The following is a 25,991-nucleotide window of genomic DNA, read 5'->3' on the forward strand; positions in this document are numbered from 1 at the left end:
GTGAGGGGGAAAGGGGGCATAGAAAGGGGATGGTCACAGCCAGTTTCTGAAGCTGCATTCCGGATCCTGAATTAGTTATGTAGAAGCAAAGTGAGAGTATAAAGATGTGTGTGTTAGAGTTGCGAGCAGAATTGTACAGCTAAGCCCAGAGGAGCCTGTGTTCCACATTATGGGCCTCATTCCGACCCTGGCGATAGGGGGTTAACGGCACCGGTAAGGATGCCAGTGCCGTTAACGCCCTACCTCCCTATTACGAGGTCCCTTAGCGGGTCCCACCAGGTCCGGCTGGTTTTACCAGCCGGCCTTATCGGGACCTGTTAAGGGACCGTGGAGCTAATAACGGGCCCGCAATTTGCAGGCCCGTTATTAGCTCCTTCCCCATTCCCATTGAGCCCAATGGGGGCTCAAATGGGAATGGGGTATGGTTTTCGAAATGGGGACTTACCGGGTCCGCATAGGTCGAAATGTCCCGGTAAGTCCCCATTCCGACACCACAGACCCAGACCCGAGTTTGGAGGCAGCCATGGTGCTCAGAGCACCATGGCTGCCTCCAAACTCGGAATGACCTCCTATGACTGTTGGAGGGATGACGAATGAGACAGATGACAAATGGGACAGGAGGCTTTTGAGGGGGCTATAGAAGTTGGAGAACGTTCACAACTAAGCCCGGGGGCCAAATTCCATATTCTAGCAGAGGGCGGAGGCTGGAACATAGATGCAAGTGTTTCAGCATAAGTGTGTGTTAAAGGCTCAGAAGGTTATTTGTAGGTTAGGGGCTTTCTGGGAGTGAGCCAGATTGTGCTATGCTAGATGGGGTTCCCTGATGAGGGGCAAGGACAATGTCCTAAGCTGCAATGCAGCTGAGATCCACTGTTTGTCAGAACTTACTTATGATTTGCTGAGGCCTCATGGGAAAGGGAACCAGCAAAAGGTAGTCATTTTATGTATGCAGCTGCAAATGCATATGGGTCAAGTGTAGGATCACAGAGTGGAAGAGTGAGCAAAGGCAACCCGTTCTGACACTTCACCTGGTCACCCACACTAGAGGCTCTGGTCCTCACCATCATAAAGTCACCAGTGGTGATCATCTGTGTCTGCTTCCTCAGTCAGGGGTGATCTACTTCGCCAGACAAGGGATGTTGATGCAGGCGAAAGCTAGGCTGGAAGAAGCCACTTTTCTTCCTGGGGGCTGTCAAATGGTAAAACCACTCCCTGCTCGGAGCCCAGTATGCAGAAAAGACACCGGAAGTACGTGTTCTAATGCTCTATGCTTTATTTCTGGTGTGCCAGTGGTGATTGCTATCAGTCTGTTTATTTAGTTATCAAGAGATGGCTTGTGATATACTGCCATATCTGGATGGATTAATGCACCTGAAGTTTCCATTATCAGACATTTAATTACTTGTGGGCGCTCCAGAAGTTATTCAAGGAATTATTCATTACACTTCTGTTATTGTGCTGCTCAATACATTACAATGAATCACTACTGAGATGGCATAAGCAGGTATTGAATGCACCCACAAGGGTGGTCCTTTCCATTCCTGCTAGTATGGTTATATAGAAGGTTGCTTTCAATCCCTCTCCTCTTTGCAAAAAATAAAATAGAAACTTCCAATGCATGCATTGTAACTTAATATTATTGAATAATTACACAACTTCAAAGTTTTTGCATTACATTATGTAATACTAAAGAGGATCTTTGTTTTTTACAGATACTATTCAAGCAATGAACACGAAGGATATCCTGGAAGAAGAAATATTTATAAGTATGTGGATGATATTCTGTTGCTGTATTTCATAATAGTTCGAGTGAAGATCCACTGTGTATTTGTTTTTATTTTATCATACAATTGTCATCATGGCATACATTTTACAAAAATCAAAAAATAGAAAGCTTGTCAGTGTGGAGAATGCAATCTTTGGAATTGGAATGTTACTGTAAGTTGCGTGACATTTGTATAGCACCTAATAGTTATTGTCACAGCCTAAGCGTGTGGTAGGTTGCTTGTGAATTGGGTGAACCATAGTCTGGACATTACATGATACACTGCAGATTGTATTGCAGGTAGAGATCATCAGTACTGTGACATTGGGGGTCATTCCAAGGTGGACGGTAAGGGATACCGGGGACCGGTAAGGAGACCGGTGCCGGTAATCCTTTACCGCCCTAGTACAAGATCCCTTAGCGGGTCCCACCAGGAATGGCATGTCTGACCAGCCATTCTGGACGGGACCCGTTAAGGGACCAGGGCGCTAATAACGGGCTCGGAAGTCACAAGCCCATTATTAGCGCCCTCCCCATTCCCATTGAGACCTAAGGGGGCTCAAATGGGAATGGAGAATGGCATTTTCAATGGGACTTACCGGTCCCGCAAAGTTCGGACTATACCGGTAAATCCCCATTGAACTATACCGGTGACAGACCCGTTATTGGTGGCAGTCATGGCACAAATTGCGCCATGACTACCACAAACCTCGGAATGGGCCATTATCTTTAACAGGTGTTATGCTTCGGATGGGGAGTGCTGTGGGTTTGGCTTTGTTAGTAAATTAGTGATTGCTGTCATTCGAACTCTATTAGCCTGTGAGGCTCTACCAGCTATTATGGGGATGTTGTGCTGAAAAGATGAAGTAAGTCATGTTAGTTGAGACATAATTATCTACCCTAAAGCAAATGACTGCAGTTTGCGATCTACGATTACATGTCGGCGATTACATGAGAACATGTATATAATAGCTGGATACACATCTGATAAACAGTGTGCTGTGTTGCAGTGACAGTAAATAGTTCTTCTTTTTACAGGGATGGATAGTACTATACAGATGTATGAACACATTTCAGGTACACTATCTATCTATCTTGAAGCACCTGATTGCATTTGTGGGCTCTGCAAATAACAGGAATACACGTTATCATGCAGGATACATATAACAAGAAGATGCAGTCAGGGCCTTCATTGACAGTACTGTTTGCAGTAAGAAGTGTGCATTTTATACCCCTGAATATGTGAGTGCTACCTTTGCTGGGGAGGGAGACTCCTTCGTAGTGCTCTAAGCACTTTCAGATTACCACAGGCTGTGCCATGAGCACTCTCTACCCGGATAGGTTGGTGCTGAGCCGCCACCATCACTGGCAAACACAGAAAACCGAGGACAGATGAAACGTGGGAAAAGGTGGGTGCAGCAGCAGTGAGAGGCCAGTGAACATGGCAGGAGGATGGTGTAGATTTCAAAGTGAAAAAGCAATCATTCTAGATGCCTACCTGGCACCTGTGCAGACTGACCATATTGTCAGTTGTCAGAAGGAAAGGGGTACCCACAGTTTACCCCAGTCAGGAGCAACCATGCAAGTGGACACCAGCCATGATGACATTCAGTTTAAATAGTAGAGAGTAAATGTCACAGTGAATCCCTTCTATCAGAAAAACATCAGAGACCCCACCCAGGAGCACCCAGCAGAATGGACTTCATCCAAGAGCTAACATCAAAGCGAGAATTGCGAGGAGCAAATGCTTCGGCAGACTGATCTTGACGTAAAGGCCCTGCCTCACACATGATCACACAGGGGATTTCAGGGATCATAAAGGGTGACAGCACAGGGATTGGGTGAGATGGTGAACATGCAAAAAGGCATCATCCTTTGCACTGCCCTGCTCCGGCTTTCCAGGCAAGGCTACCTTGGGGATCCAACCATGTGGGATGAGATGGAGATACATTTGTGTACAGGAGCGTTATAAATGGCTTATATCATACTCTTGACTAGCTAGGTCCCATCCAGTGGCACTAGACTACCAGGATTGTGGGTGAGGGAATGAAAGGGACGTTGCGACCTTATATTACTTCTAAGGACCCCCAACACATGATGAATGATACCAAACCAAAAATTGAGCAGAGAACCTGTCACCACTGGATTCATCCTTTGTGGATGCTGGGGCCTGGTTTCACACTCTTAATCATACAGTAAGCTGGAGGCAACAGTGCTGAAATATCAAAAAGTGATGAACCAAATGCAGTCACATCAGTTCATGTTATAAAACACCACAATATAGGCGAAGAAAGAACGGGGACTCCGAAACTAACAGGCTAGGTACTGTGAATAAAATTAAAGAAAACATTATAACTTTCACACCTTCATTGTCACATCCCTCACTCATTAACCTTGAGACATCCACCCTGTTTTAGTCCACCAAAATATGTCTTTCCATCAAGTAACTAATATACATAGCATGTATTTTTTTTAACCAAAAACCACACACTATTCTTGACTGTGATAAAAACACCTCAAAAGCACAGTGATTGCCTGGTTTCTTCTCCCTATGCTAAGACAGTAGTTATCTTGTATTCCTGTTGGGTAAGGGGTTTTCTTTTCACTTGCATGTCTGTTTCTCTGTTTTTTTCTTCTCTGCAATCATCTGTTGAATGTTTGTGCTGCAGAGATAGAAGAAGCTCAACAAGTACAGAGTACGTTTTCCTAATAAGAACATAGATCAGGCTGTGAGGTACACCTTATTGTGCCACATCATGACACAAACACTTGGTAAAAGGGCCAGAATACATACAACCTAACAGGCCTGAATCACCTGTTTCTGAATCAGAGTTAAAACGCGCAGTGGAGCACAAAGGCCAATTTTTCCAAAGTGACCAATTGTTGGAGCTCAACCTGCTCCTGTGTCAGGGTGGTCAAGGAGGGTCCCCTTTATTACGAGGGATTCATGTTGTGCACACCATATTGATGACAGGGATAGTAGCAAACGGGATAGTGTTGCAAATCCATATGAATCGAATTAAGTTAATTATATGTTACTTCTAGTGTTACAATTATTTAGAATTTATTCATATTAGATCTTCACACGCATAGAAAGATACAGTATTAAAACTGCAAATGCAATACAAACACAAATCCATAGTGCTTTTCTCCATGGTTAGTTGTTACACATGCATTCTAAGTAGCAGGGACATTCTAGATGGAAAAGATAATGATTTACCTAGTAATTAGATTGTATAAACAGGGCAAGGTTTACAGTCCTTGCAAGGGAACAGATGTTATCTTGATCTTGGTATTACAATTTTTAGAGGGGGTTAGCCATTTTATTGGTGGTAATAAACATGAAGCCCGAGGCCAGGGTTTGAAGGTTAAGTGTTTTTCTAGGTCATCAGAGGTTGAATGTGGCCGCATTAATTAGAAGGTCTTTTTTTAAGGCGCCAGGAGTCTGTTGAATGAAGATTGCAATCTGTAATTCAAAGAAAATCCTGTTTATGCAGACCTTCCTCCATTTGTCAAAATATGTCAGCTTGACCATGTGCAATCATACTTAAAGTTAAAGGCCTCAGGCCAGTTATTGCTAGCAATGAATTATGTTTTCAATGCTAATGTTTAACCATGCACCAACATCATGACCTACTATGAACAAATCCCAAGAAGAGGTGTGTTTTGAATATGATCTGAAGATAATAATGAAGATAAGGCTGGCCAATGAAAATGGAAGAATTGTGAAAAGATGGGATTTCTTTGAAGGGGTTTTATCCAATCCTATTTGGGGTGAATGGTAATAAAAGTATCTGGGAGTGTTTTAAATTGTTACAAAAGGTAAATAAACATCCACGATGATGAATTTTTGAGATATGGGTTAGTTTGGTCCTGCAACACCATCTAACCGCTCCCCAAAGCTTTTGTACAATAAACTTGCTTTATGTACAACCGTGTACTCACTTCTTATGTGATGGGCCTGTTTTTAGATAAGGTGATTAAAGGCCCATCCCCACATTTGGCCAGCCAGGGTAGGAGCCAGACATTCCAAGATGTTGAGGTCTTTTGTCCACACCTCTCAGCTCCGGCACCTCACAAGGGGGACCCGTTTTCCGTGCATGGTGAAAAATAGGTCTGCGGATGCCATATTGCTTAAAGTTCAGTCTGCTCCCCATAGACGGGGTGCCACAGCCTAGCAGTGCGGAACGATTTGACAAAGTACCACATCGGAGCACCTCTGGTTCACGTGAGTACACATTTGGGGTGTAAAGCAAGGGGGGAAATAGGGGTAGAAAAGGAGTTGTTTCCTTGATTGAAGGGGTTTTGTTTTTTGTTTTTTATTGGGGTTAAGGGTAGACTTGGAGTGTGGGTGTAAAATTTGGCTGAGGTTGCAGGGTTTGGAAAAGTGGATATTTTTTGATAGAGTGATTGAACTGTTTTGTGTTGTAAGTCCTTTATATATTTTTGTTTACCTAGTTTGTTTGTTTACCTAGTTTGTTATTTTAGTGATGTGGGGGGTAGCTTACCCCGCATGCCCAGTGTGAAGCTTGGCCTGATACCCTTTAGTTTGCTTGTCTGGTTGGCTGGAGCCCTCACCTGAAGGTGGGGTGGTTTCCTAGGGTAAGTCAACAATAGATACCTGTCTGAAGTAGGCCTTGACATTCTTTTGTATCTGCCATGCGGGTGAAGCCCTTCACCTCTATTTTCTGGGTTAATCAAAGTAGAGAGGGGAAACTTCCTGTAGTCAGAAAAAGATGCCTTTGTAGTAGAGAATGCCGTACAAGTGGTTTCAGAGAAAAAGAACAGTGGTGTATTGCGCCCCTCCTATGCTCGAGTGGTGGGGATATTCCGAAAATATTGGCCGGCAATTGTTTATGATCAGATTGTGTCTTCTGTGTATGAGTGAGAGGTAGAATTGGAGTAAATAGTGAAGTGAGGTAATTGTGATAATGGCGAGTATGGTGAATGAGTGTGAAGTGTGACTGAGGAATTGGCTATGGGTAAAAAGGGAGCTGTTGGCTGAACTTTTTGTGTGCCGCAGGTCTGGTTTAGTATCAGATTTTGTGAAACTATTTTTTGATAACTTGGATTGGAGTATGGAGACTCCATTGAATCATTTGTGCCATGTGTTGCCAGGCTTTAAGGTGAAAATGTTGAAATATCATAGGGAATGGTTGTAGGAAAATAAGGGGAAAATGATACATTCTTGGCCTACTGAGGGATCCTATGATACAGGAATATTGGAGAACCTGCCTACCTTTTAACTACAAAGCACACGAGCTCAAAGTTAGACAAGTGGCTAAACATCTTGGAATTATGCAGGATTTATGAAAAAAGCAGGAAGGGACATAATGTTGAAATTGTGGGGGGAGGGCTGAAAAAGGAAGGTGCAGGTATTACTTCTCCTTTATCGCCCGCACAGGGGTATACAGACCTTGAGCTCATTCCACCATTTTCCCCAGCTGCTACTCCAGTGGTTGCAAGACAGACACAGGTAATGCCTCCATCAGTTTCGATTTCTAAGAACTGGGATTTTGAGGAAAGTGGAAGGGTAACTCCTTCACTGGTTAGGGCTGCAGGGAAGTTGAAAATAGAGAGCGGGAAGGGGATATCTCCCCCAACTGCTAGGTTAGCAGATAGTCTAAGTGTGGAGGAGCAAGAAAGATTTAGGCTGATAGTTAGAAGAGTGTAGGAAGGATTGAAAATGAGAGAAAAAGAAGAGGTTATGCTACTTTCTGAGAGGATAGAGGATAGACTGCGAAGAGTGGTAGATGCACAAGAACCAGAAAAGATGAAGGAACCACTACAGCAAGAAGAGGAAGAGGTAAAGCTGCCACCACGGCAGAGAGATGAAGAGCAGGAGGAAGTGAGAAGATAGGTATGGGATGTAGAAGGAGGAAGATGGAGATGTAGGCAGGTTCTGGTGGACATGGAGAACAGGGATGCCGACATGGGTACAGAGGCTGAGCTGGGAGGATTGAGAATGCACCCTATGGTAGTGTTGATTATGGCTCTGTGCCTGTAGAAGGGTTAGGGGATGTAGTAGCCAGAGTATACGACAAAGAACAAGGAGCAAGCAAGGAGAGCCCAGGGTAGGCACCCTACATCCCGCTCCAGTAGCAGTAATAGAAAGCACACCATGGAACCATAGGGCGTGCCAGGGTATTTGCATGACTGTAGTAAGTGGAAGGGCATAGGTGGGGGAAGCCCCTGTAATAACAGGTATAGCTCAGTTTCTGTTGCTCCAGGATGGTCTGGGAAGGACATAATATGTTGACCGCAATAACTTGATGAAAACAATTTCTTTGCTCACTGCAGGGGCGGGGAAGGGGATTTACACATTGGAGAAACATACTGCGGTGTCATGTTAACCATAGGGGACATCAAGAGCTTGTTCAAGGCCCTAATGGGTGAGCGGTCAGACGAGCTTTGGAAGAGATTGGGGTATCCGGGGGTTCAGTTGGATAGAAATACCCATGATGGAGCAGTTTTTAATAATCCTAAGCCACAGGTATGGGGGGCCTTGCGGATAATGTATCTCGATATGCCTGATATCAATTTCATTAAGACAATGAAATTGGATGATGACCCTGCCGCACGCATCCAGGTCACTCAGGAGATGTGGAGGGCAGAAACGGGAGAAGCATGGGACAAGCATGTGGCAATTTTTTACCAAATGCTGAAGAAGGGACTTCTGAAAGAAGTCCAGCACGATTTAGCTAAAGTAGTAGGGATGGAGGCCAACAGTTGGCAAGAAATTCAGGGACACGTGCATTTTTGCAAGAGAAGACAGGAAAAAGAGAGAGAGAATGTGGCACAGGCACAAAAAGCAGAGGCTAAGCTTGTTCAAATAAATTGGTAAAGATTTGTTTAGAAGTGTTGGGTGGACGGGTATGTTCCCGGCCCAAGACCAATGAGAGGGTTTCTAAGGGACAGAGAAGGATTTTCTACGGGTATTAGAGTCATTTGGCGGGATGGAGGAAAGGGTCCCCGGTTTAACAGGCCAACAGGAAATAATTATGGAGGATTTTATGGGATTCATTGTTGGTCATGTGGAAGGTTGGGGCACGTGTCACAGGATTGTCATGAAAGGCCACAGTACTTGAACTTGGGAGCGCAACAGATGCAGGCCTGACCCTGCCATGTACCACAGGTTCTGTACAATTGCAGCAGGCACAGGTTGAGCAGAACCCAACAAGTAGGGCTGCACAGAACTTTGGGATCCTACGGACCATGCAAGCACAAGCATCAGTGCAGACATGGGACAAGAATCATTTACCCCAAGGAACAGTTGCACACTATAATGGAGCAAGTTTTTTTGAAGGAAATCCTTTTTTTCTTGCATTAAGGAAGTAGAGTTCACCTTATCAGGAAGAATTATGGACACACAGGGTTTCTCTTGTGCTGTCCTGTCAGTTCCTTATACTGAAGATCATGTATCAAGGTGGGTAATCAAAATGTATCAGCCCCTTTGTTTTATTGTGTGGATACCCTAGCAAATCCTTTGGGAAGGGACATCCTGAGCAAGTTGCGGATGTCGATTGCCTTCACAGAGGAAGGTATTGTGTGCTTGTCCCTAGGGTTGTATCCGGTAAGGGAAGCAGCATGTTTTTAGACCTATTGTAGCAACAGTGTGATTAGGGGGGAGGTGGGGGTTCCAGTGCATACAGCATTGTTTCTCTATGAGGTGATGGTTTTGTTGAGTTGGGTCCTGGGGATCAGAAATCAGGCCTAGTGAATACCATTTGAGTTTTTATTTTGGCCTGATGTGCTACAGGAAGTAATGGCAGATGCCATTGTTACAATTCTCTTAGAGCCTTTAGTAATTAGGAAGAACAAGGAAGTTCTCTCAGGCAAAGATGAGGAAGGCGGAGAGTGGCGCACAGTTCTGTGCAACAATCCGACTTTCTCGCTAAGGGACGTGTCTAATGAGAAATTATTTTAACACTTGGAAGACACAGGAGAGATGGTCTTTGACATTTGGGTGCCTTGCCAGATAGCGATAGAGCAAAGGGAAGTATCACAGACCATGCTCATCTTTAAGGATACATCATCATTTTGGAAGTCGGATTTGGGAAAATTGCCAGACCATTTGTGAACCAGCAATCCTCAGGTTGTGGGGCTGCTAAAAAGTGTTGTAACAGAGAGGATAAAATTGAAACCTGGTGGGATATTACCACGGGTTAAGCAGTACGCTGTGTCCAAGGAGGCAGACAAAGGGATTTATGAGACCATTATGTGTTGTTAAAGCAAGGCATATAACAACCATCTCTAGCCTCATGCAATATGGCTATGTATCCTGTGAAGAATGCGAAGGGGTCCAGTTGAAGGATGGTCCAGGATTTGCGCCCCTCAATAATATTGTTGAGGCAGAATTTCCAGTGGTACCGAATCCTGCCACCATTCTCTGTAACATCCCTACTGGGTCGACCCCCTTCATGGTAATTGAATTAAAAATGAATTTTTCTCTGTTCCCTTACACCCAATTCTCAGTACCTCACAAAGTTTACATATCGTGGCCAGAGATTCAAACACATGACTTTGCCCCGGGGTACTGTGAATCTTTAAGTATTTCTAACCGGGTGGTCCAGATGGATTTGGGAATGTACATGTGTCCAGGACCGTAATTCAGTATGTGGACGATTTATTAGTCTGCAACACTTCAGAGGAGCAGTGTCGAGGAGGCTCCATAACGCTCCTCACCCTGCTCGCGGAGAAGGGGTGCAAAGTGGATGAAGAGGAATTGCAATACTGTCAGACACAGGTCATTTACTTGGGGCAAGTAATATCAACCACAGGAAGGAAGGTAATTCCAGAGAGAGCCACTGCAGTTCAAAATACACCTCAGCCAGTCACAGTGAAACAAATGCAGCAGTTTTTGGGGCTCTGTAATTATTTTAGATCATGGATTTTTTACTACTCTAGTTATGTGAGTCCCTTATTGTAGGGTCTAAAGGAAGCACATGAGGTGAAACGTCTGATAGAGGGGTCTGAGAAAATGGGGACTTGCTTTCGGCAACTCAAGGCTGCGATCAACAATGCTCGGGTCCAGGCAACACCAAATTACAAGAAGCCATTCTTTCTGTTTTCCCATTCTAATGGACAAGTGACGACAGCAGTCCTGACCCAGCAAATATCGCTAGGCCACAAACCTTTACCATATTAGAGTGGACTCCTAGACTCAGTGATGCAGGGACAGTTCCCTTGTAAACAAGCTCTGGTGGCAGCTGCTTTTGTAATTCAAAAATCTTTAACCATTACTATGGGTTGCCCAGTGACATTGTACATAGAGCATACAATCTTTGCAATTCTAGAAAAATCTAAATTCACATTGACGAATCAGAGAGTGTCAGGGTATGAGTTCATCTTATAAAATTCATCAATTCATCCCGTGTGATGTCACCTAGTAAATCCTGTGAAATTAGTAGCTGAGCCGGTGCAGCCTAAGGATATTGTTCCTGATTGCACCTCGAATGAGGGAGAAATGGAAGAGAGGGTGAATGTGAATGAGGATGCCCTAGAGAGAGGGTGAGGTGATTTTTTTTTTATTGGTCTTCGACCATCAACCAAGAGATGGGTGAGGGGCATATGGGCGCAGTTGTTGTGAGTCTTGTGGATGGGGAGTACCGGGTCAGACTGAATAAATGGTTGCCTTCTCATTACTCTGCACAAGCGGCAGAACTGGTGGCACTTATAGAGGTACTAGAAATGTGTAAGGGTAAGGCATTCGCTGTTCATTCTGACTCTGCGTACGTCACATCCACCATCCATTCTGGGTTATCAAGATGGCAGAGAAAATTATTTAGGAGGTCTGACGGGTCCCCTGTCAAGCACTATGTGCATTTATCCTGGGCTGATTGAAGCATTAACCTTGCCAGCAGAGAAAGGTCTAGTGAAGTGCACTGCCCATACTAATCACAATCATTCAATAGCTCTCAGAAATGATTCCACAGAAAAGGCAGTGAAGGAAGCGGCGTATTTTCCTTTCACAGATTCCCAGAAACCTGTGTCCCAACAAGTACAGTTACCAGTCCCATACACAGCACTTCTGGTTCACAGATAATGGGGGCTTTCCAGATAAGGGAAAGCCCCTAAAGAAGAACAGAAGCTCTGGAAAAAAGAGAGTATGTGTTCTCTCACCCACAGAATTTGCTTTGAAGACAGGAAGTGATGGTAAGGTAGTAAGGCCTGTAGAGATGCTTCTTTTGGCCCTAGAGAAACTACATTACCCGTCACATACTTCTCAATGACAAATTGCAGCAAATCTCCAGGGGGATTGGTTTATCTAACCTACAAGAACAGGTAAGTAGATTCATAGGGAATTGTGTAGTGTGCAAGGAGTTCAGACCCAGAAATACCATGAGGTCTGTGATGGGGGGTCTTGCCCAGCGCCTCTGGTCCTTTCAAGGAGTTACATATCGATTTTGTGCACATGATGACGAGGTGCAGTAATTTCAAATATCTTATCGTAGTGACATTCCCATTCTCCTGGTGGCTTGAGGTTGGTTTCTGCATACACCCTGATGCTAAATCGGCAGAGAGATTTCTTGTGAGAGGTATTTCCGAGGTGGGAAATTTGTGAAGTTCTAAAATCCGACAATGGAGACCACTTTTTTAATGCTTTGTTTGCAGAAATCACTTCACTGCTACAAATAAAGCATCGGTTGTGCTCGGTCTACTGCCCACAGGCCAACGGGTTAGTGAAGAGGGTCAGTGGGATACTTAAGGCCCAGTTAGCCAAATTGTGTGCAGAGTTTAATAAATCATGGCTCATTTGCCTCCCACTAGCTTGATTTTACACACAAAATCAGCCAGAGAAGGACCACATTTGAGCCCCCAAGAAATTGCGACTGGGCCTAGGCTACATACACCACTCTTCCCTACACGTATGACATCAGATGCACACAAGACCACAGTGGTCTTAGGAGAGGAGTTCAAAGAGTATCTTAGAGCATTGACAAAAAGTGTTAAGATTATATCAGCGCAGGTTGTAATTGTAATTGTTTATTTATACAGCACTTATCTACAGGTTGAGTGCTTCAAAGCACCTCAAGGCGGGAAGGGAATAAGGGAGTACAGTAATTATTCATAGGCCTTGAAGTTTATGAATGATCTAAACAGAGAACTAGCATACTAGGCCTGACAGCATTTCTCCTAGTGCGAGTGCATGAAGTGTTACAGTAGCAATGTCATGAACTGTTGTCTGCGTCCCTTCTGGACTTCCTGGTCCCTGACCCATAGAAGATTGAATACAGTGATCCTTCCAACATGGCCACTCGAAACGGAATGCTCCTGGCCAGTCTCTATGCCCCGCGCTCTACAGAACAGACACACCCCCGCGGCTCTGTGCGTCTCAATGCTACCGCTTGCTGTAGTCGGACGTGTGTTGCTGGAGTCTGCTCAGGGCTCTCTTTTGATTCCTCGTTCCCGGTTCCTTGAATCCCCCGTCCTTCCTCCCATTCCTCTACCTTACCTCTGATGTTCCTGGATTTTCTTCCGTGCTCGGGTCACGGCGTTCCGTGCCTTTGAGTACAAACTTCATTCCTTCCTGGTATCCACCTGGACTTCTGAATGCTCCCAGAAGTTGGATAGCGAACCTCACGCAGGAATCCGAGGACCAGCGTTTGGGTTTGTACAAATCCTGGACCGTGAGAAAGAAGACATCACAGAAGGTCGCAAGCAAACAACAAAAGCAGGTGAGAAGGGGAAAGACTTGTGACAGATTGAGACGCCTAAAACACTATTCAGATACAGAGATAGAAGCCGCTGTTCAAGACCTCATGCAAGGCATGCAGGAAGTAACCACGGAGGTACAGAACCATAAGGCTGAGAATGCTGCATTAAAACAGCTAGTTTTGTCACGTGACTCTGCAACTAAAGAAAGCGTGTTATTGGGAGGAGTAGTGGACAAGTATGATGGTTCTTCCAAGACTCTTTGTGCTTTCCTTGATTCATGTTTAGTGCACTTCACCTTCAAGCCCTACTACTTCTCCACTGCTAGAGCAAAGGTGGGCTTTATGATCTCACACCTCACTGGAAATGCCTTGACCTGGGTAACCCCCCTAATCAATTTGGGCAACTCCCTCCTAATTGATTATGATGGGTTTGTGGATGCTCTAAAGGCCATGTTTGATCACCCAGAACAGGTTTACAGTGCCCAAGAAAGACTGCTTGAATTTCAACAAGGATCCCAGGATATGCTCACTTATGTGACCCGGTTTAAACAACTCGTGAAGGAAGCAGATTGGTCTCAAGAAGCCAGCTTCACTCTCTTCCGAAAAGGTCTGAATGAAGAAATAAAGCATGAGTTAGCAAGGGTAGCTCGCCCGAGCTCCTTCCAGGCTCTCATGGACCTGTCCTTGTAAATAGACTTCCGAATCCAAAAAAGAAAAGCGGAGAAAAAGAAGTCTAAATCGGCTTTCCAAAAGGCCACCACAGAACACCCGTCTAGATCTGAGCCCGCAGTTTCTCCAACACCAGACCCAGAACCCATGCAACTGGGGGCCTTCCGTGGACCCATTACCCCGAAAGAGAGGATGCGACGGATTCACACTGGTCTGTGTATGTATGTATTGCGCCTCCGATAAACACCTCGTGAGAGAATGCCCTATTGCTCCTCCATGGCGTTCGGGAAACGCCAGCTCCCGTTCCTAGAAGGGGCACAGTTTTGGGAGAGAGATGTTTGCTCCACATCAATTGCATCCTTGAACTCTCCTGGAAAAAATAATATTGTGGTTCTACAGGCCTTTCTATTGCCTTCCAAGAAAGAATCCTACCCCATTCTGGCATTAGTAGATTGCGGAGCCATGGGCGTATTCCCAGATCATGATTGGGTCACTGCTCACAACATTCCACATGAAATTCGAGGCTATTGATGGGAGACCTCTGTCTTCAGGACCCATAACCCTTCAGACTAAAGAGATTCTACTCTCTATAAACTACCATCGAGAGAGGATCAAATTTGACATTATAAAATCAGCCCATTATCCGATGGTTCTAGGAATGCCCTGGTTACAAAGGTATAACCCCTACATCAATTGGGCAGCAGGCTCCCTGTTCCTTGGATCTGAACACTGTATGGCTCACTGCTTATCCCTAGATTCCTTACCAAAGTCTACTTCTGAAGACTCGCAAGAGAGTCAGCAAAATCCAGTCACCGTCTCTAACATCATCCGGATTCCCATGGCCTACCAAGCCTTTTCTGATGTATTTTCGACCGCTATAGTTCAAGGTCTCCCTCCTCACAGACCAGAGGATTGCACCATCGATACTGAACCTTCAGCAGTGATTCCCTTCGGCAGGATGTTTATTTTATCAGAACCTGAAAAAGGGCCCTCCGGGAATACCTGAATACTAACCTGGAAAACGGCACCATACGACCATCTAAATCCCCAGCGGGTGCTTCATTGTTCTTTGTTCCCAAGAAAGATACCAAGGAGCTCAGACCATGTCTAGACTACCGTGGCCTTAACCAGTGCACTCTCAAGGACCGCTACCCATTGCCTCTCATCTCAGATATCCTGGAAGCAGTCAGAGGTGCAGTGGTCTTCACAAACCTAGACCTAAGGGGTGCCTACCTTCTTATTCGTATAAAGGAAGGTGACGAATGGAAAACAGCCTTTAGAACCCCCTTTGGCCATTTTGAATACCTGGTTATGCCCTTTGGACTTGCTGATGCCCCAGCGGTATTCCAACATTTTATGGACCGAGTGTTCTCTGATATGCTGTTCATCTTCGTCATTGTATATCTGGACGATATACTGATATACTCCAAGGACCATCTAAAACATGAAGAGCACGTGAAGGCAGTCTTACAACGTCTACGTGAACATAAGCTCCTGGCCAAGCCCGAGAAGTGCCTTTTCCATGTATCAACTGTTCACTACCTCGGATTCGTTCTCAGCCCAAAGGGAATTGGAATGGACTCCTCGAAGGTAGACTCCATTTTGTCCTGGCCCGTTCCAACTACTGTGAAACAAATTCAATCCTTCCTGGGGCTTGCTAGCTTCTATCGGAAATGTATACAAACCTTTTCAGAGATTGTGCATCCTATTGTTACATTGTTAAAGAAGGACACCCCTTTCCTGTGGACCTCAGCCCAAGAAACGGCGTTCCAACGGTTGAAGTCGGAGTTCACACAAGCTCCCATCCTAGCTCAACCTGACATTGATCGACCCTTTCTTGTTGAAACTGATGCTTCCAACTACGCCATTGGGGCAGTCCTAAAGGAAGAGTTGGATGACAAGTTAGAACACCCCATCGCCTATCTTTCTCGCACCTTGACTCCCAGTGAAACACATTACTCCTTTTTGGAAAAGGAATTACTAGCCATCCGTCAAGCTTTCACTGACTGGCATCATCTCCTCCTGGGAGCTAAACACCCAGTACAAGTTTGCACAGACCATCAGAATCTTCAAGTCCTACAATCTCTAGAATGTAGAAACAGTCATCAAGCCTGTTGGGCCTTCTTTTTTGCTCAATACCAGTTCAAATAACATTATAGCCGATGCCGATGCCCTATCCAGACGTCCTGATTACGAAACCCTTGAAGATCGGACCTTCCCAAAGATGGTTCCCCACACAATATTTGTTGCTCAAGCACTCACCCTCAGGGAGAATATTCAAATTCAAACTCAATCCTCTGAAACCTGGAAGGAGTTTAAGAGAAACAATAGATGGAATCTCAAAACAAAGGACGGTTATCTATTCAAGGACAATCGGTTGGTCATTCCCACTCCTGGACTGAGACAAAAGATCACAAGCCTATGTCATGATACCTTTCATTCAGGACACAGTGGCATCACCAACACCCTCCATCTAATACAAAGACAGTTTTGGTGGCCGAAGATGAAGGATGATATCAAGATCCATATCCAGACATGTGCAGTCTGCAATCAGAACAAACATGATAATAATAAACCGGCAGGCCTCCTGCTCCAACCAGCAATACCAACAAGACCCTGGGAAATCATCGCCACAGATTTTATCGTGGAACTACCATCCTCCAGTGGCTACACAACTATCATGGTTACTATTGATTTGTTTACTCATATGGCTCATTTTACACCTTTATACAAACTGCCATCCTCATCTGACCTTGCCGGAATCTTCCTAGAACACATATTCCGGCTTCATAGGCTACCCTCCAAGATCATTTCTGACCGAGGACCCCAGTACATATCTCAGTTCTGGAAGCAATTATGTTGTATACTGGCAATCCAACGTGCCTTGTCTTCAGGCTATCACCCACAGACCAATGGAGCCACTGAACGTGTAAACCAAACTCTGGAACAGTGCCTTTGTTGCTTCGCTACCAAGGTCCAAGATGATTGGTCACTCTTAATACCTGTGGGCGAATTTGCTTATAACAATTCGATCATTCAGCTATCAAAACCAGTCCCTTCTTCTGTAGCCAAGGATTTCATCCTTCAGTTCTACCCTCTGTTCTCCCACACCCTACCCCAGTTCCTGCGGTAGATTCCTGGATTGAAACCCTTATTACCATACACAAAGAAGCAAAGGAACACTTAGAAAAAACCCCAAGAGACGTTAAACATTATGCTGACTCCAAAAAAAGACCTGGGCCTTCCTACTCAGTAGGCGATAAAGTCTGGTTATCCTCGAAGCTCCTTCCACGACATCTGTGCCCAAATAAATTGGCTCCCAGGTATTGCAGACCCTTTTCTATACAAGAAATCATCAATCCAGTGGCCTTTCGACTCCGATTACCAGAATCCTGGAAAAGGATCCATCCAGTCTTCCACACCTCACTGTTAAAACCATATCTTCAGTCATCTCGAACAGCTCCAAAATCTACCCCAGTGATTGTAAATGACCAACTCGAATACGAGGTTTCCAGAATCTGTGACTCTAGGTACTGATGTGGTCAACTACAATATTTGGTGAATGGAAGGGATACCCTCCCAGTGAGCACACCTGGGAACCCATGTCAAACATGAATGCTCCCATGGTGGTTCGAAGATTCCATCTTATCCATCTGGGCAAGCCCGGAGGAGCTGGGTTTCAGACGAGGCATACTATCATGAACCGTCGTCTGCGTCCCTTCTGGACTTTCTGGTCCCTGACCCATAGGGGATTGAATACAGTGATCCTTCCAACATGGCCGCTTGAAACGGAAAGCTCCTGGCCAGTTTCTATGCTCCACGCTCTACAAAACAGACACAACCCCGCGGCTCTGCGCGTCTCAACACTACCGCTTGCTGTAGTCGGACGTGTGTTGCCGGAGTTCGCTCAGGGCTCTCTTTTGATTCCTGGTTCCCGTTTCATTGAATCCCCCGTCCTTCCTCCCATTCCTCTACCTTACCTCTGATCTTCCTGGATTTTCTTCCGCGCTCGGGTCACGGCGTTCCGTGCCTCCGAGTACAAACTTAATTCCTTCCTGGTATCCACCCTGGACTTCTCAATGCTCCCGGAAGTTGGATAGCGAACCTCACGCTGGAATCCGAGGACCAGCATTTGGGTTTGTACAAATCCCAGACCATGAGAAAGAAGACATCACAGAAGGTCGCAAGCAAACAACAAAAGCAGGTGAGAAGGAGAGAGACTTGTGACAAGTGAGCAATCTAGGGAAGGGGGACAAGGGAGAAAGGAGAGGACAGATGAACAAACATACTAGTCCTAATACATTTCGTCATGCATGTGTAAAGACGGAGGTGTAGGGAAGAGGGGCTGTGGGGTAGTAACACGTATGGTCCAACAGGGCTCTGGGTAATTGCAGATGGGTTGCCTTGCTCAGGAGTTTAAGCAGAAGTGCAATAATGCTGAACATAGTGCAGTGGCTCGGAGGAAAGTGCAAGGACTGGTGGGGGGTGCCTGGGACCTGTAACGCTCTAGTGGTGAACCAGGTGACAAGTTATCAAAAGCTGAACAGAGTTAGGGAGGAGAAGGAGGGTGGACAGGAAGGAAGGAGGTAAGCAGCGGAGAGAGAGAGAGAGAGAGAGAGAGAGAGAGAGAGAGAGAAGGAGAACAAGAAGAGGAGAATATTGAGGAGTTTCCGGAACTTAAGGTGCTCTGGCTCCAGACAGAGAGAGGCAGGGAGGCTGTTCCAGAGGGAGGTGCCTGCAGGGGATAAAGATGTACCCCAAATTTCTGTTTGTGAAAGAGGCTCACCCGCAGAGTGTTGGCAGAGGATGACGGAGGACTCTAGAGGGAGAGTATTTAGGAAGAGTGCATTGTAGATAGTGCAGGCCCTGGCCCCAGAAGGCCTTGTGGATAATGCAGAGGGTCTTTAACTTGATCCTTGCAGCCACAGGGAGCCAGTGGACAGTGGAGGGATTTCAATGCCAGAGAGGTACGATCCCTAGGCTTGAGGCCAAGGATAAGTCTTGCAGTTCTGTTCTGGATGAGTTGTGGAGGACGGAGAGTAGAAGTAGGCAGGTTGAGAAAGAGGCCGTTACAATAGTCCAGCCTAGAGAAAACTAGGGCTCTCGAGGTGGTGAGCCTCTGGGGGAAAGTGAGAAAAGGTTGAATAGTGCTGAGAAGGTGCAGGTGATAGTGGGACTTTTTGGAGATGTCTGAAATGTGTGATGAGAAGGAGAGAGTGGAGTCGAAGATGACTCCAAGATTTTCTGACTCATTGGTAGGTGAGGATGCAGGGCCAAGGATGGCTGGCCAGTGTGAAATTGGGAAAGAGGGAGCTGGGGTCCCAATGAGGACACTCTCTGTCTTACTGGCTTTCAGGCAGAGATCGTTAGCAGCACACCAGGACTGAATTGTGGATAGATGGTCAGGGATGAACGAGGAGGAGGAGGCTGAGGGTAGCCTGAAAGAGAGCTGCATGTCATCCACATAACACCAAAAGTTAGAGGTAAAGGTAGAGATCCTGTGGGCCAAAGGGGGCATGTAAATATTGAAGAACCATGGGGACAAGTTAGATCCCTGGGGGATACCAGAGGTTGAGAGAGTGATAGAGGAGACAAAGGGCCCAAGTTCCACCTTGGAAGGCTGTCAAAGAGAAAGGAGGTGAGCCACGGCAGGGCCTGATCTGTGATGCCCAGGGTATCACAGAGATGGGTTATCAGGATGTTGTGAAAGATCAAGAAGAATGAGGACAGAGGGAGAGTTAGAGTCAAGATTTGAGAGCAGTTCTGTACGTGTGTTCAGAAGAGCAGTGCCAGATTGATGGTCATGAAGACACCCAACAGATTTGGTTTGGAGGATAAGTTGGGTAATAGCCAGCTTCTCCAGGAGTTTTTACCCAGGCAAGGGGTGAAGGAGATCGGGCAATAGTTTTTCAGAATAGAGGGGTCAGCGGAGGGTTTTTTGAACAGAGGGTGCCAAAGAGAGTACTTGAGATGAGAGTGGAAAACTCCAGTTGTGAAAGAGAGGTTGCAGAGGTCAGCCAAGGCTGGAGTGAGAGTGTCAATATTGTTCTTGATGGTTTTTGAGAGGCAGGGTCCACTTGTTTGAAAGAGGCTTTCATAGACCAGACTAGACTGGAGACCGCCTCATGCGTTACAGGGGAGAGAGAGAAGAGAAAGGGGGGAAGGGTGGGGGTGGCCGAAGGGGGCCCAGGAGATGTAAGTGCTGGAGGGTGAGGAGAAGAAAGTGAGGAAATGATGTCCTGTGTTTTGGGGGTGAAATGTGCAGCTAGGGCTGAGAAAGTGCCTGGTTGGGTGCAGAAGAGGATGTGGCTGCAGTGGGGTTGGCCAGCTCCTTGCAGACTTTAATAAGTTTGGCCATGTTGTTAGATGCCACAGTGATGCAGGCTTGAATGTAGACTCTTTTCTTGGAGCAGATGCAGAGCATATATTGTCTCTGATGAAGTCAGCAGGCCAGTTTGTCAGAGGGTGCACCCGAAGATCACCCTTTCCGGTCCGCTCACCCTGCACTTGCGTTTGAGGGCAGCCATATTGGAGTCATACCAAGAGTTGCACTTTTTGACAGGCTTCAGTCGGACCCTCATGACAGGGGTAAGAATGTCAAGAGTGTTAGAGATGGAACAGTGAAAATTAGAGAGGGCTGTGTCATGGTGGGAGTCAGCCGGAGGAGTACGAGGAGGAGAGTAGGTGGAAGCAAAGGCAGCAACTGACACTCTTCCTGGGTCGGATGACCTTGAAGGCAGGAGGTTGTGTAGGGTGTGCCACTGCTAAAGGAGAAGAGAGCTTCAAGTGAGAAGAGAGAAGAGAGTGAGGTAGTGAGAGGAATAGAGAGTGGGTTATCTTCTCACCAACAGACAGCAGGAGAAAGCGGAAAGACTGCAGACAATCAGCACAAAATATAGCTTCTCCCCGGGGACTTAATCTTTATTCAAACACACAGTGGTCTATCAATTAATGACTAATTAAACTTGGTTATTTATAATGTGCTTAACACCCATTGGTTTCTAAGCATGGACCCAGGGATCAAACCTGTGTTGCTCTGCGTTGACTTGCTTCCATGTCGAGAGCGTTGCCCCTGAGCTATCCTCCCGAGACTCTGACTGCCGTGAAGGTGAAGGGCAATAAGAGTTGGATCATCCTGAAAGACACTCGGAGGGATACCGACAGTCCTCTACCTGTACAGGGGCAGGCATAGAAGTTAAGTATTCACTGTTTGTTACAGTGCAAAGGGGTGTGTGAATAGAGAGCTAGAGTTCAAATGATTTTTATATAAGAAAAGGAATGTTTAAGATTATAAATTGTGTAAAAATTAATGTTTTTGTGTTTTTCTTGGTCCTTGGGTCATCATTACTGAAGATGTCAAACAATGCAACTGGAAACATATTTAAATTGTCTAATCTTATGAAGTCTGAGGAGAAAACTGAGAGGAAAAAGAAATGTAGAAAACTATTTTTTTTTAAATAATAGCGATAAATATATATCCCATAAGGAATGCACATGGTTTGTGTCTGTAGGATATTGCTACATCTGCTCTCTCATCCCCCATGCTTCTGGTGTTCCTAGGGTGTTTATCCCAAGTGAGATAGGGTTAGAGGATGTGCCATGTCCAGTGCACTTAGCCCTGTGCAGGGTCCAAGGCAGTCAATTATATCAAGTGACAATAGCTGCTTAATGGCCGAGCGGGCACAGCACAAAAATATTAGGTGTAGGGAGGAAGGATAGCTCAGGCACAACATATTTATCTTGAAAGCAGGACAATGCTGTGCAAAACAGGTTTGAATCCTGAACTCACGCTTAGAAACCACTCGCTAGTATTAAGCACATTATAAATGAGCACACAAATAAAACAATAAATAGTCCAACTGATCTTGAAAGGGGCTCTTTTTTCAAAAAATCTTTGGGAAGAATGGGTGAAGAGTTCTAGAGCTGGAGGAATGAGGGGATTATCAGAACCAGAAAAACCTGTTAAGATACAGACACCCATTTTTCACTATGTTTTAAGGGCGATGGCATGGTGCCCATTGGCACAAATGGAAACTGCAGTAACACTCTACACAATGTGGATTTGGCTGGAGGTACAGCTGCCCTTCTCGACAACTTTTGGATCTGTGGACAGAGTGCATACAGGCAGTTGCTTTCAGCCTGTGTAGGTGTGTGCAGTCTCTCTACCCTTCATGTGCCCGTCCCTGTGATCCCTGAAGAGCACCTAATTTTGATCCATCCAATGACCAAATTGATATCTGTGCCCCCTTCATCCCCTGTGCCCCCTTCACCACTGTATAGAGACAAATCGGACAATATGTTTGATGGCGAAAATCCCAGACAATTACAATGATAGAAAAGATCCAACTACCACTCAGCAGCATCATCACAGGCCTTAGCAGACATTCCTGATCAATATTGGCTGTTTAGCCACATCAAAACTGTTTTTACCTCCTTCCTGGCACCTGACGTCCAAGCAGCAGCAAATGCAAATGGCTCCAGGTGACCAGGTATAAACTCTCGCTCTTTGTGAACACTTCTGAGTCAGCATTTAGTGCCATAAAGGAAGAATTATGGGCACTAAGGCTCATAACTTTGTAAGGCAAGTACATACTCAACCTCTTGACAGCAATGGAGGGTCAGAGTATGCCGGAAAATCGGGAGTACTTGCTATACATTTGTGCCTCCTAATGAAACCGAGAATGTCACTCTCACCAGAACTATTTCTGCTTTGCATAAACTAAAAGTGAACATGGACACTGATGCTGGGATCACTAACGACTCATGGATTGACTCTTTATTTTCATGGTTGCCTCCCTGGTTGAGTCTAGGTGTGAAGATTCTGATGCCTATTTCTGTCTTTTTATGTCGTCTTTTTGATTCCTGCCAATTCATTGTACGGTGGTGCTCTGCCCAGGTAGCAACCGGTGCACCCTTGATGATCGTAACCCTGTCCAAGGCTAGGGCCACACTACTTCATCCCATACAGGTACTCAAACTGAAGCTGTTTTGTTTCCACCACCAAATTGGCATGTTTGTGTGGCGCAGCGGGTAGATTGCAGAAATGTTGGGGGCGGGGTGATTTGGATTGATTCACTGGAGGAATATGCCCATAATGAGACCGGAGTGAGAGATGGTTGTAGACATGTTCCCCAAGAGGATGATTATGATTTGTTAGTTAAAGTATTAACTAATGGGGGAATGTCGGGGTGGTCAAGGAAGTTACCCTTTATTACGAGGGATTCATGTTGCGCACACCATATTGATGACGGGGATGGCAGCAAACTAGGATAGTGTTGCAAATCCATATGAATCAAATGGAGTTCATTATATGTTACTTCCAGTGTTACAATTATTTCAAATGTATACATTTATATATAAATATAATATTAAAACCGCAGATGCAAACCAAACACAAATCCATACAATTGTGTGCTTTTATCCAAGGTTAGTTGCTACACATGCATTGTAAGTAGCAGGGTGATTCTTGAAGGAAAAGAGAATTAGTTACCTAGTAATAAATGTGTACGAAGAGGGCAAGGTTTACAATCCTTGAAAGGAAACAGATGTAGTCTTGCCCTTTGTATTAAAATATTTAGAGGGGGTTAGTCATTTGTTTGGTGGTAATTAACATGAGCTGAGGCCAGGGTCAGACAGTTAAGTGTTTTTCCAAGTCATCAGAGGTTGTATGTGGCTGCATACATTAGAAGGTCTTTTCTTTAAGGCACCAGGAGTCTGTGGAATGAAGATCGCAATCTGTAGTTCAAAGAAAATCCTGTTTATGCAAACCTTCCTCTTTTTGCCAAACTTTGTCAGCCGGACCATGTGCAATCATACTTAAAGGCCTTAGGCCAGTTATTGCTAGCATTAAATTATGTTTTCAGTACTAATGTTTCACCATGCAATGATGTCATGACCTACTACAGACAAATCCCAAGAAGAGGTATGTTTTGAATATCATGTGAAAATAATAAAGAAGATAACGCTGGCCAATGAAAATTGAAGAATTGGGACAAGATGGGATTTCTTTGAAGAGGTTTTGTCCAATCATATTTGAGGGTGGATGGTAATAAAACTCTCTGGGAGTGTTCTAAATTGTTACAAGAGGTATAGAAACTGCCAACTGATAAAGTATTTTTGAGACGTGGGTTAGTTTGTTCCTGCAACACCATCTAACCACTCACCAGAGCTTTTGTACAATAAACTCGTTTTATGTTCAACCGTGTACTCATGTCTTAAGTGGTGGGCCTCTTTTTGGTCACGGTGATTAAAGGCCCATCCCCACACCTGTGTGGTAACCTCACATTTTCTGACATGCATTTGGCTCTGAATCAAGAAGATCTGTTCCAGCAATAAGCTCCATGCATTTAGGAAATCTGTGATTTATTTTATTTACTGGTGGCACGGGCCATTTCCTGATTAAGATTCTCTATTTGGGTTTTATTCTGCCAAAGACTCCTTACAATGCACTTTCATCTCTAGCTGGACAGTAATATGCGCATGGATGGTTATTTCCATTCCTGGGTGACTTTCTAAATTCCGCATCTTGTTTAGCTAGGAGTCTGGTATCTGCACTCCATCAGGGGGCTTCAGGCTGCTGATGGCTTTACAGCCAACTTGGAAAGGTCCAAACAGAAGCCTTTTCATGAGGTGAATACCTTAAAATGCAATCAAGGACCAACTGGTATTTGTCCCTTATCTAAGATCCATCATCTTAATAGTCTTGTGAAGAATCCCTGAACAACAACTCTGGGGTGTGTTAGGCAGAAACCTGTGCAGTTCCCTTGGGGAACACTGCAAAAGATTTAAGACTACAGGTATAGCAGTAAACCCACCTGGTAGCAGTCTGCACCACCCAGATTTACCTGGTAGCTGTGGCTGAGCAGTCAGACTTCCCTCAAGAAGAGTTAGGCAGTATGTAAAGTATATACAATAGGTACTCAAATACAATAGCACAAGCAAACACTGACCAGAGCTTGGTTTCAAAAGTATATAGTTATTTATTTATTAAATACACATAAGTTGAAATCACTCTAGCAAAATATAGTAAAAACACTTCAAACACAGTTATAATGAAAGCAGTTTCAACCCTTACTCCTATCTAGACAACTCTAGGTTAACACCACATAATTAAAACAGAGGTGAGCGCTTAACGTTAGATGACACTCTAGTAGGTTCAAGAAAGGGGATAAAAAGAAACAGAAATGGGTTAACACACCACTCTAAGGTCCAGAACACTTGCAATAGGCTCAAAGAAGCACAAAGTCACAGGTGAGCAAAAGTCACTAGGCAGGGCCCACTCTTAGAGTAGCCGGAGCGAAAATGTGCCCAAGATCACACTGTTATTAGGGATTCAAAGTCTTGCAAGGAGTTAGAAAGAGTTTAGGGTGGCTTAGAAAGTTTAGCCAGGGTGTTCCAGGCACTCCCAGGTTCGAAAGCCGGGGGCTAAATCTACCCCGTACAGTCGGTGGCAAGGGAAGCCAGGCGGAACACGGTACCTTCAGTGGACAGGATCCTCCAGCGGTGGCAGTTGTTCCAGGCAGTGGCAGCAAGGCTCGACGTCGGTCAGGGGAGAAGAAGTTCTCGCTGAAGAGCAGAAGAAGAGGGTCGTTGCACTGCCCGGGAAGAAACCAGCCGCGGAGTCCTCCGGTTAAAGGGTTGTACCGACTTTCGTGGTTGGGGTAAAAGTGGTGGGGTTCCGGTTGCCGGGGTGCTTGGCACGGGCAAGGCGGCCACGAGATACCTCCAGAAGCGGAAAGAAGGTGAAAACTGGTTGTCCCCACCAGTCAAGGGAAGGAGCCACTCCGTTAAGAGTTCTCCTCGGTCGTCGGGAAAAGTGGTGAGACGGTTCAGCAGGGCTCCACCGGGTGGTGTCGTCGAAGCAGGTCGGCTCAGCTCTTCCCTCGTCGGATTCTTGGTCC

General features: G+C 45.3%; 1 protein-coding gene across 1 annotated transcript in view; it reads left to right on the forward strand.

Annotated features, from left to right (window-relative positions):
* Positions 1–25,991, forward strand: part of FAP (fibroblast activation protein alpha) — a 1,146,500-nt gene that overhangs the window by 518,675 nt on the left and 601,834 nt on the right. Inside the window, exon 15 of the mRNA XM_069616321.1 lies at positions 1,713–1,766. Coding sequence (XP_069472422.1) covers positions 1,713–1,766 — 54 coding nt within the window. The remainder of the gene's footprint in view (positions 1–1,712; positions 1,767–25,991) is intronic.

The sequence above is a fragment of the Ambystoma mexicanum genome, chromosome 9 (genome assembly GCF_040938575.1).
Source record: "Ambystoma mexicanum isolate Mex_15411 chromosome 9, UKY_AmexF1_1, whole genome shotgun sequence".
NCBI classification, from domain to species: Eukaryota; Metazoa; Chordata; class Amphibia; order Caudata; family Ambystomatidae; genus Ambystoma; species Ambystoma mexicanum.